The 20,638-nt window shown below is 46.2% G+C and overlaps 1 protein-coding gene across 18 annotated transcripts in view; it reads left to right on the top strand.

Annotated features, from left to right (window-relative positions):
- DAB1 (DAB adaptor protein 1) overlaps window positions 1–20,638 on the top strand; it is a 1,146,801-nt gene that overhangs the window by 1,104,209 nt on the left and 21,954 nt on the right. For 12 of the 18 annotated variants that reach the window (XM_086717103.1, XM_086717107.1, XM_086717109.1 and 9 more), the window contains 4 exons: window positions 8,016–8,066; window positions 8,158–8,205; window positions 12,889–12,951; window positions 15,283–15,391. In XM_086717103.1, the coding sequence (XP_086573229.1) occupies window positions 8,016–8,066; window positions 8,158–8,205; window positions 12,889–12,951; window positions 15,283–15,391 (271 nt within the window). The remainder of the gene's footprint in view (window positions 1–8,015; window positions 8,067–8,157; window positions 8,206–12,888; window positions 12,952–15,282; window positions 15,392–20,638) is intronic. The other 6 variants (XM_025935091.2, XM_086717115.1, XM_086717114.1 and 3 more) reach the window with 2 other exon arrangements.

Below are 20,638 nucleotides of genomic sequence, written 5' to 3'. Positions count from 1 at the left end.
CTCTCGGAGAAGATCCCCTGCCCTCCTCCCCACTCTCGTGTTGAGATCCTGTCATCCTGCTGACAGGAGCCAATTTCGCATGACTGTGATTCTAATTCACTCCCTTTTTGATGCCAAATCTTGTTAGGAGTTTTGAAAAATCCTTGAGTTTTTGCTAATGTAGAACTAGAATAATAGATTCTTAAAAGGAGATGCCATAAAGGAAGAGATCATTAAAAACAAGTAATTACCAGCTTTGGGAAATTGTTCCCCTTCGGTTTTCGGTTTTCTCTGTACCTCTCTACCTACGCAGTTGTGTTTGCACTCTGACAGCCACTCAAGTACTAAAGCCATCTTGCAGCCTAACAGAGGAGCTAAAACAAGAAAGGGGACTCCACATTCTAAAATTCTCCTTGTCAACTATTAGAGCTTTGGGATGAGGTCCTGGGTCAGGCCCAGGAAGCTTCCACAAGTGTAAATGCATGAAGTCATCGCAGTGCTCTTACAGAAACTTAATGGCCAGGATGGTGTTTTCAGCATTTCTCCCTAATGCCCATCACTGGCCCCATTTTGGCTATCACCAGACACATTCCTGTACCATCATCTCTCTCTTTATGATCACTAATACTGTCAAATCCCCAATACCACCACTGCCTCCATCTCAAAATGTCGGCTGCCTCCAGTTTCCTCGGCCCCCGAAGATTGGGTCGGATGCCATGTGTTTCCTAATAAAGACAACAGTGGTAGCTGTTACTGGCACGAATCAGTTCGTTACTGTGAACCAAGCGCTATATACTGAAGGCTTTGCATGTTGCACGTTACCCCATAACACCAATCATTTGATAATTGTCTGTTTTCTTTTCCATCTCCCTCAGATGATATGTCAAGGACTGTGACTTATCCTAGCTGCTCAACAAATAGATGTGGAGTGACTTAGTGACTTCCTATCAGAGTCTATGACAAACACCACTGGCATCACCACTGCACCCCAGACACTGCACCCGCCATTTTGTAGGAATCACAATCCATGTCTCCTACCCATCATCACTGTTACTGAGATCAAACTTACTTAGCTCTGAGTATCTTATTGTAAAAGCCACCCTCAGCCTACAATTCATGCCACCAGCCCCATCCTTATGCATTTTCTCAAGAAAATAATGGCTATGTTTTAGAATATCTGGGCTTGAAACTGTAGTGTTGCCAACTGAATCCTGAAATAGAGATGGAGAAGGAGAGAGGAGAAGGGCATGCGGTAGGAGGGATGAATGATGGGGCTGACCCCCGGAATGGTCCAGCCTCCCCAGTGTTAACACTGGGGGAAAGGTGCCGGAGGAGGAGCCCGCTGGGGCTTTGTCTGTTCTAAGAAGGCCATGTCGCACCTTCAGCTCCTCGAGGTGACTTTGTCCCTTCCCAGGATCAGTATTACCAAACCTATGCAATGGCCTGGAACCTGTCTACCCTCACCTACCAAGCAAATATCGCATGGCTATCCTCCCTTGCTTGCTTGCTTCCCTCCTTCCTTCCTTCTGCCCTGCTCCCTCCCTCGGTCCCCCTCCCTTCCTTCTCTTCATCCCTTTCCTTCCTCCCCCCTCTTTCCATCTCTCCCTCCTCTTCGTCCCTCCGCCTCTTTCTCCCTTCCTCCCTCCAATCATCCCTTCCCTTTCTGTAGTTTTGTCATCCATTGAGATTTTACTCTGCCAGCTACTGTGCTAATTTTATTCATATACATCAACCTTCTTGGTGTTTCCTCTCAGCAACCCTACATTGGCCTATGTTTCAAGGAGAAAACTGAGGCTTGGAGTGAGGAAGGATGTTTTCAGGGAAATGCCAGTGATGAGGCAGCGGTTTGAACTGAAAGCTGCTGTTTCAGACATCCCTCTTTCCATTCCCCCATGCTACCTGGCCTAAAAACATCAAACTTCTCACCCTAGAAGTACCTTTTATTTTCAAATGCAAGCAAATGGGTTTTCTTGACATTAGGGTAAAGTTGGGAAGCTTAACGGTCAAGAGTCAGATTCTGGAACCCCAGCTGCCCCCTGTTTGTGCACATTAGCCTGGTCAGGCCAGCTTAGCACACTGACCTTCCAAGAGGTCCACCTTTCTCATGCCACCTGAATAAAGCACTAGCAAACGCCTTTCACCTCCAGTCCCCATCCTGAATTTCTCCTTGCATAGTCAGTCCATTTCAAACTGAATGTCCACTGATGGATGGATGGAGGGAGGGAGGGGTGGATAGACAGATGAAGACAATATGGTACATAACACGCAATAGAATATTTTTCAGCCTTAATGAGGAAGGACATGCTTCCATATGTGGCAGGTTGGCTGAACTTTGAGGACATTACGCTAAGTGAAATAAGCCAACCACAAAGGACAAATGCTGCATGATACTACTTATCTGAGATCTATAAAATAGCCAAACACACTGAAGCAGAGGGTAGAATGGTGGTCACAAGGGGCTGGGGGCAGGGGAAAGTGGGAATTGCTATTCAGTGGTATAAGTTCTAGTTATGCAAGGTGACCAGGTTCTAGAGCCTGCATTGTGACGGTAATTAAAAGTACTGTATTATACACTCTAGAACTTGTTAAGAAGGTAGATCTTACATTAAGTGTTCTTGCCACAGTAAAAAGAAGTGGGGGTGGGGAAGGCTCTTTCAAAGACCAACTTTGTTTCTAGGAAGCCAGATATAAATATTTCATTGTCCAAGGATTTACAGATGTATTACGCTGGGAGGCACTTCCAGGAAGACGTAACCTTCATCGTAAGGTCTAAGCATTTCTCTGCCCCTCTAACCTTCCAGACAACCTCTGGGATGCTCCTAAAATGGTAGCTGTGGAAAGGAGGGCCATTACCTGCCAAAATGAGTTCCAGCTTTGAGTAATTAGGCAATTTTTTGGTCATTACAGAAACATATCCTCAAAGCAGCATGATTCTTCTATTAGATTAAGACATTGGGTCCAGAAGACCACTGGGCCCCAAATCTCAGTAGGCCTGGAAAATGTTGGCATTAAATGGCACTCCATGCTGTTGTAATGATAACAAACCTTCATGAATTTCCTCTTGAAACATGAATCTTAATTTCCTTTAAAAAGCCCCACAAATATCTAGCTCAGTCAATGAAAAAGTCCTTTACACCAGAAGAAGGCTACTGTTTTGTGTAAAATGCATTTGTTTTCATGGTACCATCTACACAGTGTAAAGAATTCAGTTCTCCAACAGAATCTTTTCAGTTAGTACAAAAGTAGGGATATTCTTTAAAAGAACAGAAGAGACTGTGTAAGGAAACAATATGTCCAGGATTTAGAAAGTTCTCAGTCATCCGGAAGTTGTTTTTATAAATATATATTCTCTGGGGTGCCTGGGTGGCTCAGTCAGTTATATGTCTGACTCTTGGTTTCAGCTCAGGTCATGATCTCATGGTTCATTGGATCGAGCCCCAAGTTGGGCTCTACACTGACGTGTGGAGCCTGCTTGGGATTCTCTTTCCCTCTCTGTCTGTCCCTCTCCTGTTTGTACTGTATACTTTCTCTCTCAAAAATAAATAAATTTAAACAAATAACATATATTTATAGAGAGAGAGCTAGCCGAACTGTAAATACAGTAGCCACTAGCTACATGTGGCTATTTATATTGAAATTAATTAAAAATAAATAAAATTTAAGACTCAGTTCATCAGTCCCAGTAGCCATATTTAAAGTGCTCAATAGCAACATGGAGCTATAGGCTACCATATTAGATATTGCAGACATAGAAATTTCCATCACACGGAAAGTTCTATGGGACATGGCTGCTCTTGGGAGAAATCATTTGTTATCATCAAATTTTCCATTCCCTATCTCAACTCCACCCCCACCCCCACTTTGTTCTTCATTTGCCAAACAGAGGGGTGTGTGTGTGTGTGTGTGTCTATCTATCTGCCTGTGTCTGCCTCTCTGTCTGTCTGTCTGTCAGGAAGTAGGAAAACAGCTGTTCACTCTTGGCTAAAGGTGACAAAAAGCTAAATCCCTAGATACCACAGCAGGAATTCATCTTCATTAGCATGTGTCTTCCTTGTTAGCTCACTCACCAGGAAAAGGCACATGCATTCGAATGCCTGGAATCACTAGGTGCCTTAATAGTAGCCACTTTGGTGCAGTTACAACTCACTTAGGTTAATCCATTTCTCTTGAGCTTTCTAAGTGGGTAATTGAATTCATTCTTTTGCAGCTTTGGCCTGAGTTCTGAGTTTAGATCTAGATACCTTGCATCCTCCCAGTCTCACTCCTACCCCACTCCCAAACTAGAATGATTATATATTCTTGCTCTTCTCGGAGCTTCAGAAGAACAAGGACCATGTATTATTCGTCTCTGTATCTCCAGTGCCTAGCCAGAGTTTGGCATGTGAAAAGTACCCGGTGAGTGTTTGTTAAAGAAATTAATTAATCAATTATATAATCAATCAAGATGTGTTCAGTTTTCCCAGTAGGACTTTCACTAATTATTCCTACAGAGAGTTCATTCCCCAGCACAGTGATTCCCAAGTCTGGCTTCACGTTAGAGTCACCTGGGGATCTCTTAGAACCGACTGATGCCGGGGTCCCACCCCAGACCATTACAACCAAATCTTTGATGGCGGGGCTCAGGCATCATCAGTAGTTTGGAGAAAGCTCCCCTAAAGGATTACCTTGTGCAGCCAGGGGTGAGAACCACACAAGGTTCTGATTTGGCAGCCGTAAATATATTTGCATCCTTTTTGATGTGTTCATGTCCCATCTCATCCACTGTCACGTTGGCTGTAAGATTAATAACGTGAGTCTGGTCTTAATAGTTACTTTACTCAGTTATGGGACAACAGTGTCCCCACTGCTCCCAACAGAGACTCTGGGAAGATAGACTCCGGTGGAGGCTTTACTTCCATGTCTTCATGAAGATTCAGCCTAGAACTGTCTTGAAACAACACAAGAGAGCCTCTTCTGTTAAATCCTCACTGGAAGTGGATGGTTTGAGTAAATGTGAGCTGGTATTGTGTCTTGAAAAGTAGAATACAAAGCTGCATGCCTGCCACCATAATAAGTGTGAGAAATCTATCTATAAGGTGGGGAAAAGACTTGAAGATGAATGAATGAAAACTCTAATAGTAATTGTGGGTAAAGCAAGCTGTGAGTCGGGAGGACTTGGGAATGGACTCCAGGTCCTGGCCGTGAGACTCAACGGGGAGGAAGTGCATGGATGGCACGATCTCCCCACTGGCTGGATGCAATGCTCTGACTATCCCTGAGGCTTGCCCCAGACGGGAGGAAAGGGGTCCAAGGAATGACCGAGCCAGGATCACAACAGGAAGGTGCTTGTGGTGACAGGACAGGAGGATGATCAGGCAAGACTGTGGCCAGAAAGGAGATTCAAGGAAGAAGGCAGGGTCAAGAATGGACTGAGGGGATCAGGACGAGGGCCAGGACGTGTGGGGCATCCTTCTACATGGGATCTGGTCTGGGCTCTCAGGCAGGGGTACTTTCTAAAGAGGGGCCTCCCTTAAGATTTTTCTTCTTCTTCCTCTTTCATTTTCCAAATGTCATATAATAGTCGTTTCCTAACATTAAAAAATGTGTGCCTCTGCATGCCAAAAGCGGGCCAAATGACACAGGCTGAGACGATACTAGGAACGGCTACTGTTTATTGAACATCTACCATGTGCCAAGCACCAAACGAGACCTCACACACACATCTCAAGTAATCCTCTCGATAAACCTGAGGCAATGTTAGCATTATCATCTGCACTTTAAAGACGAGAAAACTGAGGCTGACCGGTTTGTCCAGGATCGCACAGCCCACGTGTGGCATGGCCAGGGTTCAGCCCACATCTGCGTGACTCCTGACAGATGCCTTTGCTCACCTCACACGCCCAGACCGAGCTTCGTCTGAATGGATAGAAATGGCCTCCTCATACCGCAGCCCCACACCTCACCAAAGGCCACCTCTTCTGTCACCAGGAAAGTGACGGACTCACACCAGTGCTGGTTATCCTCACACATTTTCATTATATGGTGGGGGTTTTATGAGAGTCTACAACAGGCTGTTTTTCAAATTTATTTAATTCATCCATCATGCTCTGAAGCCATTTGCTTTTTTATATTGGACAGATGTAATGAGATTTTGGACACTAAAAAATGTTTTTATTAAAAGTTATGACCCAGAGCTAGATGGTAGGGGCTGTGCCATAAATCCCTAGAAGTGTGTGAATTTATAAAGGATGTAGCGACATAACCTTAACCTTTTAGGCCACACCATAGATTACAGGATCACTTAGGCTAATACTGTCTCACTACCTCTCTCCACCTCTGGCCAAATAGAATCATCATCACAATAATTTATGTGGTTATCTGATGTGGTTGCCCTTCCTCTCCTCTTTGCCACAGTTGACCTCTGGCAAGCCAGGGCCTGATGGAAGCAGGTGGTTGAGGACAGAACTGGTGGTGGCTGTGGGAGGCACGGCCACGTTGGGTCTTTGGCCCTGCTTCTCTGTAAATGGGGCTGACTGACCTAACAGTCACCTTTTCTGCAGACAGGGTGGAGATGATTATGGGGGATGGTTTCTCCACTCCTTCGTTGCCAACAGGAAGCTCTCCTCCAAAGTGGGAAATGATTCAGTTCTTTCTGTTCATGCATAATAACTCCATTTCAGTGTTAATATTGTCAGATTTATATTAATGCTGCACTACTTGGATATCATCCAAAATGTAATTAGCTTGTACATAGTGACCAAAACATGATGATTAAAAACATATATATAATAGATGTTATGTATATTATCTATAATATATATTATCACTGTGACTTTGGTAATTAATATTTGTTTAGCAGACCACCAAGGTATCAGATGGTGAGAGAAGAACAAAAGACTGAAAGGAAATTGTACTAGAGAAGTTTATTACTATAGGTCCTGGAGGAGGTACATAGCACACCTCAGGAGATCACTTGGGAAAGGTCAAGGCAGGGGGCATGTAGAGAAAGCAGGGCAGGACCGAAGACACGTGCCTTTATTAGGACCCACAGTGAAGTGCTTTGGGTTCCCTGGACTGAGGCCAGAGTGGTCCATTTGCACCAAAAAGAGCAAGGTTTTGGTAAGCTCTACAGGGACCTTAAGGCCCTGGGAAGCCAGAGAGACTGCCAACCACAAGGCTACTGGGGGAGGCATTCCAGGAGCTTAGAATTACTTGTGACTCTGCAGGGTGTTTATCTAGAGCCTGCCTCATAGCCTCATGGGAGAGGCTCGTGTCCCTTCAAGGCCCCTGCAGCTGAGCCACATAAATGAATGCCATTGCAGCAGTGTCAGGTGGTTTAGCCAAATTCTCAATGACCGTAAACAGTAAAATGAGAAAATTAACAAAATGATTAGATTTGGTCACCTGCCAGCTACTTCTACAACGTGCATTCATTCCTGTATTCTTGAGCATGGCTATGTGCCACTTCCTCTGTGAGCAGCCAGGATTCAGGAATAAATACAGCTTGGTCCCTGCTCCAGGAAGCACAATGGATGTCCCATCCCTGTGATGATTTTCAGCTCAGAGGATCAAGGAAAGCTTCATGGAAGAGGTGGCCTTCCAGCTGGGCTTTGAGCTTGCAGAGGTGAGAAGAAGAGCATTTCAAGCATAGGGGGCAACATGCAGCAGGGCACTTACAAAACCAGCTGGTCACAGACTGCTCCAAAGAGTTTGACTAAAGCACATGGTAGTATTTTTAATTTGTAAAACCAAAATGTTGAGCGTAAACATCGTGCTCTTATCCGCTGCCCCCCCCCCCCAACCATGGAGGCTGGCTGGGTAATGTCTGTAATCGCAGGAAGATAGGCTTGAAACCTACAAACTTACCCTTGCTGTGTTTCCTAATCAGGCCCGTGTTGTATCACCCGCTTCTGCTGGGAACACGTCCAGGGCTTTCCTAGTACACTGGCCACAGCTCCTGCCTGGTGTAACTGCAGATGCCATCATCCTCACTCATAAATCCATGCCATTTGTGTGTCATGCTCTTCGTCCTCATTCATCATCCCTTACCCTTTCAGAATGGCCATCCATTCGAGGATTTTGAAGAACGGTTTGCTGCGGCCACCCCGGTAAGAAGGAGAGGGCCCTGCCCGGTTAACCATTCCACGTCATCATCCCATTGTTCATTTCATGCTCATAAGTCATGCCTTGTGGTTACAGAACAGAAACCTGCCGACCGACTTTGATGAGATTTTAGAGGCAACAAAGGTAAGGCCTCCGGGCTCTTGTTAAATGAGGGTCGTTCTGGCCATTCTCATGCCTTCCATATTCTCATCCAGCCTGCGTGAATGGCAGGTGCCGGCTGTGCTCCGGGGGTGTCTAGTCTAATGTTCACAGGTGAGCTCTGTGATGAGGTCAGATGGCATGTGTATGTTGATACGTGTGTGCGTGCTGAGCTTGTGTTGCAGAGGAACTGACACGCTCTTGTTTTCATCCAACAAATATGTTTCAAGCTCCCAGAATGTCCCAGGAACTCTGATAGATGCTAGAGATTCGGTAGAGCAGGAGGGCACAGACTGTGTCCTCAAGGAGCTCACACCGCACAGCATAGGAAAGACGGGGCAGGTTAGCCTGGTGTAGCGTAGTACAGTGTAGTATAGCAGGGGGTCAGGCACATAAACAGGATGTGCAAAGTGCACCCACTTGAATAAAAACCAGGCGAGGCTGCTGTTCAGTTGATACACCCTGGACTAGGGGCACTGGTCTGCTGCCGATGTTTGTTCAGATCGGTTGATACATAGGCCAGTGCATATTATCACCCCTGAGAATAGGGTGTTTGGGAAGCCTGTAGGACAGGGGGTCCTCAACCGTGGCTGTCACTTAGAATCACCAGGAGAGAGTTTAAAGTCCCAGTTACAAGGCTGTACTTCACCTAATTCAGAATCTCTAGAGGTAGGAACCAGGCATCAGTATTTTCCCCCAAGTACATCCAAGGTTGAGAATCCCTGCCTGACCTAAGAATGTCACATAAGCCATTCTGGATGGTGGGACGGGGTGCAAACTGAGTTAGGAAGCACTGCCCAGAAAAAGAAGAATCCCCTAATTTGTGTCCGGAAGGATGGGTGGGAAAGGCAATTGGGGAAGGAATTGAATGTTCTCGGTAAAAGGAAGAGCATGTGCAAAGAGCCTGAGATGGCCCCTCCTTTTGTGACCCTGTATCTGTCCTCTCCATCACACCGCCCTGATTTTGTCCATAGGTTTGTCTTTCCATACAACCACCAGCCCCTGAGAGTAGGGATGGGAGCAGGCCCATATCCCCTGCTCTCAGTACAGCAGCTGATGAACAGTAGGGGCTCCAAACTTTTCCTGCATGAAGGAGCTCCTGATGCCAAAACATAAGGAGTGTGTCTGTGAGAATGTGTTTTGGGGGTCAGCCAAGGACATCTCCGCCTTCATCAATGGCGCTTTCAGAATCTGTCTGCAGGAGGGGCCTAGGAGTCTGCTTGCAGCCGTCTAGTTGAACGAGGGACCAGGGGACTCCTCTTGAAACGGCAGTGGCACAGCACTCTAGATACTATTCGGAAACCATTGCTTGTTCATATCAAAGAATGGCTGTGGAGTAGCTGGCCCACGGGAGATATCGAGGGGCTTCCTCCTCAACAACCGAGTTATCCCTGTCCCCTTCACTGGGCTTGGCAGCTTCCAGTATCAATCTGCTTACCCTGGAAAATACCTGGGACCTGAAGACCGCAGAATCTGCCGTCGACAGCCACATCTCTACCTGAAGGTGTCTAAAGTGCTGGTAATGGGAATGGGCATATTGAGCTGGCCTGCCAGTTGAGAGCCCTTCGGGCGGATGTCCATCATGGCAGACCTTTTAGGAACCGCAGCTTCTGGTTAGAGAACATTGTGGCCACACTCCCATTGTCTAGGATGCCACCTAACTAGGGCTTGTCAAGTGACAGACAAACGAGGCATTGCGTGGCCTGTGGGTCAAGCCTAGCTTCTTTTAACTCCCACATCACAGACGAGTCGTGTCACCTCCTGGTCTCAGCTTATGTGCAAAGTGCAACACCACGGGGCTCACTGAGCGTCAAACATGATGGTCATGTATTGGAAAATGTATTATAAACTATAAAATGTTTTACAAATGTGAATGGTTAGTTTTAATTCTCTTGAGGTCATTAAAATGATTAATTACAACAATATTATCAGATGGAACATGGTTTGTTAGGTTACAAATAAAAAGGACTGGGGCTAACATGGCGGGGGGGGCGGGCAGTGAAAATAGATATTATTCCAGATCTCAATCACATATGGTTATTAGAATTATTTTTAATTTTATGGCCATAAGAATCCCCCTTTTCTATAAAATTTAATTAACTCAAGTTTCTATTTAAACAGCAAATCCAATGGAATGAAATAACAATCTATGTTTTATGCCCCTGCATGTTTTTCTCGTTTAATCCTTGAGTGAAAATCATCTGGCAAGAGGAAAGTCTATATCTCAAGACTGAAGGTTATTTTAAAAGTTGTGCTTAAGGAGAAAATTAGCCAATAAATTATATTTATGATGTTAGTAAAAGTGTGCCACGAGTTCAAACGCATTTGAAATGTAAATTGTGTGACTTAATTATTAACTTCATTTTATGATTTTCCTACCACTGAAAATAGTTGTAGGCCATTTTAAAAGCATTGAGCCCCAATTGTGAGGAAGCCCAGAAGCTTCATTTGAATTGATTAAACACAAGTATTTCTTTTATGAATCTGGGAGGGAACATAAGGATTGGCATAGTTTCGCCAAATAACATAAAATATTGTAAATATGCTAAAGCCTCTTTCCCGGAGACAAGCAAGTGTCTAGGGTCTGGCCGGGTCCAGTCGCACCACAACGTTACCCCTGTCCTGTCCACTTCGCTGGCCTCTTCCCTGCTGCTCTCCGTTCTCACACTCCGTACAAATTGCTTTGCTGCCCACCTGCTCACACCTCCCAGGCCCCTCTCCTTTTCTGCTCATATACTTTCACCTGCCTGGATTATCCTTTCTCATTCAGATGGGGTCTGTTCCCTTTAGAAAACCCTCCTTAAGCTTCTTTGCCAAAAGCTAGCTGATTCCCTTTCTCTGCTCTCCCACAGAGACCCCTGTCACCGTCCCTGACACATTACCTTGAAATTATCTACTTCCTTGGAACATCCCACCAGACTGCAAACTCCCTGCAGTCTGGGACTTGGCATTTCTCATCATTCTGTTCACAGCTCCCAGCACCCAACAGGTGTTTAGCGTGTATGGACAAAGCACTGTGTCGTTGGGAAGGAGATGAGTGTGTGTGTAGGGCCCTACTATGTGCCCAGAACCATTATTCTGTCTGAAAGCTTAAAGGGAAGAATTGAAAGTACATTAACCGATCTAAGCTGCTTTCAGCAAAAAGAGCCTTTTGTACCTTTTTTTTTAATCTTTATTTTGGAGAGAGAGAGGAAGAGACAGAGTGCGAGTGGGGGAGGAACAGAAAGAGAGAGGGAGACACAGAATCGGAAGCAGGATCCAGGCTCTGAACTGTCAGCACAGAGCCCAACGTGGGGCTCAAACCCATGAGTCACAAGATCATGACCTGAGCTGAAGTCGGACGCTTAACCGACTGAGCCATCCAGGTGCCCCGATGTACCTTTTTAACCAGGCTTAGACAGACTTCAAAGTCTTGTCAATAGTATTGTCAATAAATCCGCAAAGGAGATATTATCATCTCTGCCATCCAGATGAGGGAACTGCAGCTCTGTGGAGTTGCAGAGGTTGGAAGTGAATATACCTCCAGATGTGGGGCCTTTCCCAATGCCCAGAGCTCACTCACTCGTCAGTAGGAGAGAACTATCCTTTTTTGTACTAAGTGTAGAGACCTAGCCATGCCTGGTTACAGAAGAATTCAAGTGCGGGCTTCCTGCATGGCAGGCAGGCAGACTCTTCCTGTCCTTTCTGTTGAGTGATGTTTTTAGGTCCCTCAGTCACTATCACTTAAAATCCAGAGAGAAGCCAAAAGAGTTCTTTCCTCAGTGGGCAGGTTTTACACAAAGCATATGATTATATACTTTAAGGCAGGCCGTGTGGTTCCTGGCCACAGACTCCCTACGGTCTCTGAAGCTGGAAGTGTATGCAGATTAATTTCTAAGCATATCTTAAAGGGTTTCTTCTGCCACTGTGGCTGGCCTTGCTCAGACACTCCTGTATGATGGATGAGGATATAGATGATACAGTGTCTACAGTGATGGAGTTGGTAGCAATGATTAATAGTGTATATACTGGGCTGTTTTCGATGCCCTTCCTGGTATTAAATGATATGTTTTCTTTTCTTCCAACTACATTTTTTATCCTAAAGGCTGACTCTTTCAGGGACCGTCATTTGACCGCATGCTCTATCTGCAGAAAATTCAAGTCCTGGCCCTGGGTGACCCCGGGGTCACCTCTGTGAGACTCAGCTGAGTCATCAGTAAAAATGGGGATGATGATTTGTACCTCTCAGGTTAGCGTTTGGGGGAACATTTGCTGAGAAGTGGTCACAAAGTCACGTCTCACTATCCTTAGCACATCGAAGGCACTTTGTACGTGTGTGCACTCATAAAAGACAAGCACTGAGGGTACTGCCTTCTTGCCTTTATCTCCTGGAGAAGAGAGAGAGCATTGCACTTGATGGGAGGTCAGCGTGAGGTGGTATTTACTGGTAATGGGAGGTGCTAAGCCTGAATCTCCTTAACTAGCCCCAGATAAACTGCCGGATACCCTGAAGCAGGAATTGATTCTGGCTACATCCCAGACATTGTCTTTAGGGTCATGAGGTACTGTAACGACCAGCTGGATTTACTGTTGATATAGCCGCAATGGAAAATGTCATACCATTTTAAAGCAGCGCCCGGCAGCATTGGCTTCCCTTGTGGTGACATCATTCTCTTTTTATCTTTTCAGGCTGTGACCCAACTAGAACTTTTTGGGGACATGTCCACCCCTCCTGATATAACCTCTCCCCCTGTAAGTATGCACAGCCGCTCAGCCCTACGTCCCTTCCCTTCCCTTCTTCAGCTGCATGGTGAGGAGAATATGAGCTTTGGGTAAAAGAGGGCCACAGGTGGGTTCCAGGTCTGATTCTTTCTAGCTGTGTGGTTTGGGAAAACCAGCATTTCTGAATCTCAATTTCCTCTGCTGCTTTTTAAAGGAATTATGATACATGCATCTATTTTGAGAAATGAGTGAAACCATGCATCAGCGATTACAGGACCCCCCCCCACCCCCCCCCACCGCGCGTACTTGCTGCCCTGCGGGGCAGTGGAGAATGACGTCAGCGTCAGCGGGATGAGTCCCTGCCTGCACGGGGCACATGGTCTAGTTGGGAATACGGGCAAGAAAGGCCACAGGACTGCACACGCAGTGAGGCATCGTCAGCGCCAACCCAGAGCCCGCACAGCCCGGTGGTCAGCCCAGTAAAAGAAGCCCCTTCTGCCCTGGCCCTTTCTGTCTTTTCCTGTCTCTTCCTTTATCGGCTCTCCCTCTTCTTTTCATCCCCCGCCCCTCCACTTCCCACCTGCCTTCTAGCTTCCTTGAGCTTCTCATGAAGCTTTGGAGTCCCAGCTCTAGTTTCAGCCAGGGCGTGTCTCCCATTGCTTGTCACTGCTTACAACGGGACAGAGACTGCTGGGAACCCTAATTTGAAAATGAAAACCTAAGCAAAATAGAATCCCAGTGCTTTGAGAACCGGTTGCATTCAAAGGCAACCCTGTGGCCATAGCAAAGAATAGAGCTGAGATGGCCCCTCCAGAGCCTCCCCTGCCCACTCCCCGGAAGTGGGAGGTGGGCAGAAGGCAGTCGGCCGCAGCCGCACCAGCAGCAGCCGCTGGGAGGGGGCAGCTCCTCTGGGTGCTGCTCGGTCGTACAGCCGGAGGGATGGTGCTATGGTTCATTGGCAAGATGTGCCTCAGAGAAGAGGCTGTATGTACCCTCATGACTGAGGACAGATGGCACGAGACTCTGCTGCCCACAGCTGCCACCTGGGACTCTAGACACAGCTGCCTTGCTCCCGATACCTGATGTCCAGAGCAGCCGTGACAGTGGGGACAGCAGCTCCTGTCTCCAGGGAGGCAGTCTCCTCTCCTCCATCCCAGGGGCAACAGCTGCATCTTGGGCACTTAGAGACTCAAGCTGTGGAGCCAGAAAGGTCTGAAGAGATCTTCTAACCTCCCTTCATTTTACAGATGAGCAAACTGAGTCCCAGAAAGGACATGTGACTCACCCAGGGTCACGTGTGGGAAACAACAGGGCGTTGATTGTGTTCAAAAGTGCTTACTGCAGCAGCTCATGGCTATGTTTCTGGCCCCGAACCCAAGTGCGTTACAAATGGGTATTTAAAAATCCTCAGAACAATGCCATTCCTCCCCGAGGCTGCTGCTCTAAAAATGGCCTTGTCTAATTGCTGTGGTTTCAGGATTAATTGCTTGCCCCAGTCTATTCCAAGGGGAAAAGAAAAATAAGGATGTCATGGCATGGAATAGGCGTACTTTGTAGGCAAAAGGCTGCGGTAAATGGGCATGGACCTTTAAAACCCTGAGGGCTAATGCTTTTCTTTCAGTACCCCTCAGTACCCCTTTGATTTACTTGATTCATTTGATTTATTTCGGCACACCTCACCTTAGCCAGCAGCTCATGCGCCAGACCTCTCTCGGATGCCAGCATAGGCTGGGCACTTGAGCATTTGCACCTCCTTAGGCGTTGTTGTTGTTGTGGGTTTTTTGTTGTTTTTTTGTTTTTGTTTTTGTTTTTTATCATCTTCTTGAAAATGTTTACTTCTCTTTACACGTGGAGATTCAGGCAGAATTCTTGAAAGGCACCAGCACACAAGGGTCTCTGCTCTAGTCACTAAGCTTGATTGTTCATTTAGACAAGCTGTTTATTTATCGTGTATTAAGTGACAAGCCCCGAACGAGACACATAGTAGGTCCTGAGTGGACGCCTGTCAGTTTACCTTGACCACCCCTAAAGGATGAAAGCCAGATATTATGACTAAAGGGTCATGGTACTGACCACTCTTTGCTGAGCACCTGCTATTGCTTCAGCATTCAGTGACTTAAATGCATGGTCCCACTTAATTATCACAGTTGCTCTATAGGTAGGTATCATTTTTCCTGTTCTGTGGTTGCTACGTACAACCACCTTGTGGTCTGCATACCATATACGTGGCTTGGACCGTGGCTTGCTTCTGCAGCATCCCCTGCCCCTTATTTCCTGCACCTGCTGCTCCCCATCCTTGATGGCCGCTGCACCAGGGTTCCCGGGAGCCTCATGCACCTTCTGCCTCTCTCTGTCTAACAGACTCCTGCAACTCCAGGTGATGCCTTTATCCCGTCTTCATCTCAGACACTCCCGGCGAGTGCAGACATGTTTAGTTCTGTACCTTTCGGCACTGCTGCTGTACCCTCAGGTAAGCTGTCTTCCACCTGCTTCCTTTCCTTCGGCCTCCACTCAACAAGAAAGAGAAAGGGTTGACTTGAACAGCTGCCACATCATGCCAGAACACCTGTGGAACCACCGGTCTCTCCAGGTGACATTGAGAGGCTGCCAGTGGGGGCTGAGGGAGTGTTTACAAATCTGTAGTCTGCTGTAGATGAATTCACCTGGAAAGGTCAAGCTTCTAGGTGATTCACGTATGTAGCGCTAGGGAGCCCTCTGCACACAGAGCCGTGCAAATCAGTACAAGTTCATTTCCCCCTATCCATCTCAGCCAGAAAGAGGAAAGTGGCAGGTGAGGGATATTAGCTCTCCACAGACCTCTTGAGATCTGATTGATAGGTGTCTGCCTCATTTGGTAGAGACTCAAGAACCAGGAGGTTCTCCATGTATACAGGACACTGAGGGGCAGAGAAAACTGCCAACAGTGAATTGGGACAGTGATGGAGCTCTTAGTGATTTTGAAAGTATTTGTTCTGTTTTCCAAACATTCTCTAAAATATATATACAACTTTTACAACAGGGTAAGATATATATATATATATATATATATATATATATATATAGGAACAGTATTGTAGGTATGGTATGAACTGGTGGGATCTCAGACACCTTAATTTGTTTCCATGGCAACAGGCACTCCACGTAGCCAGGGCAGTGTACTTGAATGTGGCCAGAGATGATATTCTGCTCTTTACATACATGAGAGCCTTAAAGACTTTTTTTCTTTCTTTAGCTACATATTTGACATCTGGGTGGCTTCAGCTTTCTAGTTCATTCTTAGATATGGCAAATAGAGCCTGAATATTTTCAAATACAAATCTTCTTGCGTTTTTCTCTATAAATAATTTTAATTATATAGTGTTAGAAGCAAATTCTTGCCACCGAATGTGAACCTTGCTGCTACTCAAAGTGAAGTAAAAATTCACAGTCTCTTATGAAATAGTTACAGTTATTCCCCATGAGCCCAGAGGTCGTTGTATGAAATTTTCAGAAGCAACAGAGATTGGTACTAACTTAAAATGTAGAATATGCAAGTAACCCAGAAACATATTGAATTGACCAGCTTCCCAATCAAATCTCTTATACTCCTCTCTAAAATGGGACTGTGGTGACGACTAGTTTTCTTTACCTCAAATAGATATTAAAATTTCCTTGGGAATAGTGTAATAGAATATGTCATCTTAAATAAGAGTAACAGTTTTCCGTAAGAACGTATCGCCTTCCTATGTCGAGAATCCCCATGCTTCGTCCTCATTGTTTGATCCGTGAAGATGTGCTGGAACAGGGAATGGGAACTTTAGGCCCCAAACTAACAAACCGGCAGAAATGTTCACTCCACAAACATTCACTGAGTGCCGACACGAGCCGGGCCCTGTTCTAGGTGCCTGGGGTGTGTCAGTGAATGCACCAGACACAGGTCCTGCCTCCAGAGTGTTTCCTTTCTACTGGGGAAACAGGCAACAACATAAAAATAAGTAACTTATGTAATGCGTTCAAAAACGGTAAGTGGTGCAGGCAGAAGAAAATGTTGAGTGAAGTGTGGGAGCTTTGGAGCATGTGGAGAGCAGGTAAATGGAGGTTGGTTGTGGCCAGGTGGGGCTCATGCAAAGGTGAGATGTGAGCAGACTAGAAGGGGTGAGGGAGGAAGCCAAGAAGATGTCAGGGTGCAGAGTATTCTAGTCAAGGAGTCTCCATTCCCCTCTCTGTGAGAGTGGGACAAGATGCAATCACACGTCTTCCGACCCTAATGTTTCAGTAAAAGCACCTAAGGACCTGCCCAGGTCTTGCGCAGGACTGCTCTGGGCCTCCTCCTGAGCCTGTGTCACATTAGGGCTTTGAAGACCTGGGTTTTCAACTTGCTAATTGACCAGCCATGTTTGCAAACTATGGACAAGCCACATCACATCCAGATTCAGTTTCTACAGATGCTAAAATAAAATAAAATAAAATAAAATAAAATAAAATAAAATTAATAGATTAAGTTCCAATTTTCAATTTTTAGAATGGAAGTGCAAAATTAATTTCAGTGAGCACATTTTGCTTCTTGAAGTGCCTGCTTCTGCTTCAGATATGCTGGGGAACAAAAATAGACTTCAGTTGGTGGTCACCTGTCAGCCTTTCCCTCCTTTAACTCGCCCTAAAAGAAAAAATCTCTGCAGACATTGGGTCTCCATCTGCCTGTCCCTCATTGTCCAGCCAGTGGTAGGGAGCCGGGGACATGAACTATGGTATGCAGGACAATAGATGGGCTGCTGGAGGAATTTGCGTCCGATGGGCTGCGTTTGAGTCTTGGCTCATCTATTTATGTATGTGTTAGACTCCTGAGCGAATTACTTAATGTGTCAGAGCCAGAGTTTCTTCATCTATATACCTGAATTGAAAATAACACTTGCCTTGCAACAGTATCTTGAGAATTAAGTGAGAAAATAAAGTTAAGCGCCTTGAAACTTATTAGCATCCTAATGCTTCACATGGAAATGCAGCTGTTTTTGCTATTATTATTATTATTATTATTATTATTATTACTCTTATTTCTAAAGCAGAAGAAAATGTCTTGTCCTACCTATATTTTTTCATTTACCTTTTTGGAACAGTTAGAGAAACATCCCTACAATAAAGTTTAGGTCTTTGGCCTCCTTTGTGTGGCAGAGCTGGCCGGGGGGCTCAGAGAATGTACCGTGTCTGAATACAAGCCCTGCCACTAGCCAGCTGTGTAATACTCAGCTAAATGTCTTCTGAGCCTCAGAGAACCTGTCTGTAAAATGGGGACGGTAATTCCACCTTGCAGAGCTGGTCTGACGATTGCACAAGTTAATACATGTCCTAGAACGTTGAAAACAGTGCCTGGCAGCGTTGACATGAGTAAGCAGTCAGCACGTTTGCTAGCCTGTCCGTTAGGAGCCCTGGCCCTGGCCCCCACCCCCTGCTCTGTGACAGCTGCCACCAGCCCTCCCCTCAGCAAGCTGCAGTTTCTCGCGTACAGGGTAAAGAGATACTGAAAACAGCTATGCCAGAGGCTTGTTGCTAGGATCAGCAAGCTCCATGAGGGCAGGGATGTTTTTTTGTTGTTGTTTTTTTTTTTTTTTCAACGTTTATTTTTATTTTTGGGACAGAGAGAGACAGAGCATGAACGGGGGAGGGGCAGAGAGAGAGGGAGACACAGAATCGGAAACAGGCTCCAGGCTCTGAGCCATCAGCCCAGAGCCTGACGCGGGGCTCGAACTCACGGACCGCGAGATCGTGACCTGGCTGAAGTCGGACGCTTAACCGACTGCGCCACCCAGGCGCCCCAGGGCAGGGATGTTTTTTTAACTGTTTTGTTCTTCACTGCATCTCCAGAGACCGAAATAGTGCTTAGCGTCCAATAGGGCTACTTTTGAATGAATGAATGAATGAATGAATGAATGAACGAATGAATGAATGAACAAACGATTGTGCTAATGTAAATAAGCATCACCATACAAGTTCTGCATAAATGTTCAGGGCGTACCTTCGTTTCCTGTATTTTTCCCATATTTTAGTCTGTTTTTTTTTTTTTAATCCAAATAATGAGGTATCCCCAGGTGCAAGCATCTGGTTGTAAATTGCAATTTTCAACACTTCTTAAAAATCTAACTGGAAGGCAGTAATGCAGGTGTTTCCTTTCACTTCACAGTAAGGAGATTTATGATTGATCTGCACTCCGTGGCATAAACAGATGCTCCGTGGCCCCTCCTCCCTCCACTGTCGAACATTAATGACTAAATGTTACTAAGCAGTTAAGTGGCTGCCGTGGCACACACCAAGTGGCTCCCCAGGTCCACTGCTACCACAGTCCTGCTACCGAGGTGTGCCGTCGGGCATGCACAATGCCATGTGGCCTGAGAGCCTTAGCTCACAGACTTGGGGAGAGCCCAGGCTGCATAGACCACCCCCCTCCAGGAAAAGCAAGTCAGACCTGCGAGTTCCCAAACATGATACCCAATTACCCCGTGCTGCTTTTTTTTTCTTTTGAATATTGTACTTTGGTCTGAAGCAGATGGCATGAAGCCAGGGAGACATGCTAATAGCTCTCTCCAGAAAAGTGTGCACAGCCCATCTGTTGGTTCCTTGTGGGGGGAAAAAAAAAGACAGAGTGAAAGAAAAACCTGCCACCGACAGTAGAATCTTTACAGATCACAGTACTTACGGATCTTGGAGTTTAATTGTACACTTGGAAAAATGCAGTGGAGGCATTTATTCCACTGTAACTCATTCACCTTTATAAAGAGACTTTCTCCAGTCTCCAGCATTTATGGGGCCATCGATGTGTGCCCACAACTGTGGTAGACACAGAGGAGGTGGAGAGAGAAAATAAAGGGTTCCTGCCAGCAGGTGGTTTCTTGTCTAATGAGGGAGGACAGAGTAACTGGGCGATAACAACACAGTGTGACAAGGGCCATAACGGAGATGAACACTGAGGACTGCAAAAGCCCAGAGAAGGAGAACCAGCTGAATCCCCAGAGCAGGGAAAGCGCCCAGCACAGGTGATGCTGAACTGATTCTCAGAGAGCATGTAAGGAGTAGCCACATGAAGGAGGGGGTGGCTTTCCGGGCAGAAGCACCAGCAGAGATGAGAGAGCAGGTGGAGTGTTGTTTGCAGCTGCTATGGGGAAAGGTACCGGTGAAAATGGGATGGAGAGGTGGGAAAGGGGACTGACCCCTAAAGGCTCCTGAGCCAAGCTAAGGCATCTGAACCTTATACTCAAGACAGTGAAGCACTGTATTTGCATTTTAGAACAGTCCTCCAGGGGCAACGAGGGGGGGCGGAGCAGAAGCAAACTAAAAAATAGCCTGGCTGGAGGCTGAAACCTTCCATCCCTTCATCAAAATAGCCATCAAGTGGCGCCCTGGTGGCTCAGTCCGTTAAGTGTCCGACTTCGGCTCGGCTCATGGTCTCATGGTTCGTTAGTTTGAGCCCCGCGTTAGGCTCTCTGCTGTTAGTGCAGAGACCACTTGGGATCCTCTGTCCACCTTCTCTCTCTCTCTCCCTCTCAAAAATAAATAAACATTTAAAAATAAATGGGCAGCAAGTTTGAGGTAGTTGAAAGATCCATGTCTCCCCCATGTCAGACCCAGTGCCCCCTTTTTATGACAAATATTTGTAATGTCACCTTTAAATTCTTGAAATTCGGGGTGCCTGGGTGGCGCAGTCGGTTAAGCGGCCGACCTCGGCTCAGGTCATGATCTCGCGGTCCGT

The sequence above is a fragment of the Puma concolor genome, chromosome C1, assembly GCF_028749965.1.
Source record: "Puma concolor isolate L17-30 chromosome C1, mPumCon1.1.hap2, whole genome shotgun sequence".
Lineage (NCBI taxonomy): Eukaryota > Metazoa > Chordata > Mammalia > Carnivora > Felidae > Puma > Puma concolor.
The sequence above is the reverse complement of the archived record's forward strand: the minus strand, read 5'-3'. Positions and strand labels throughout refer to the sequence as shown.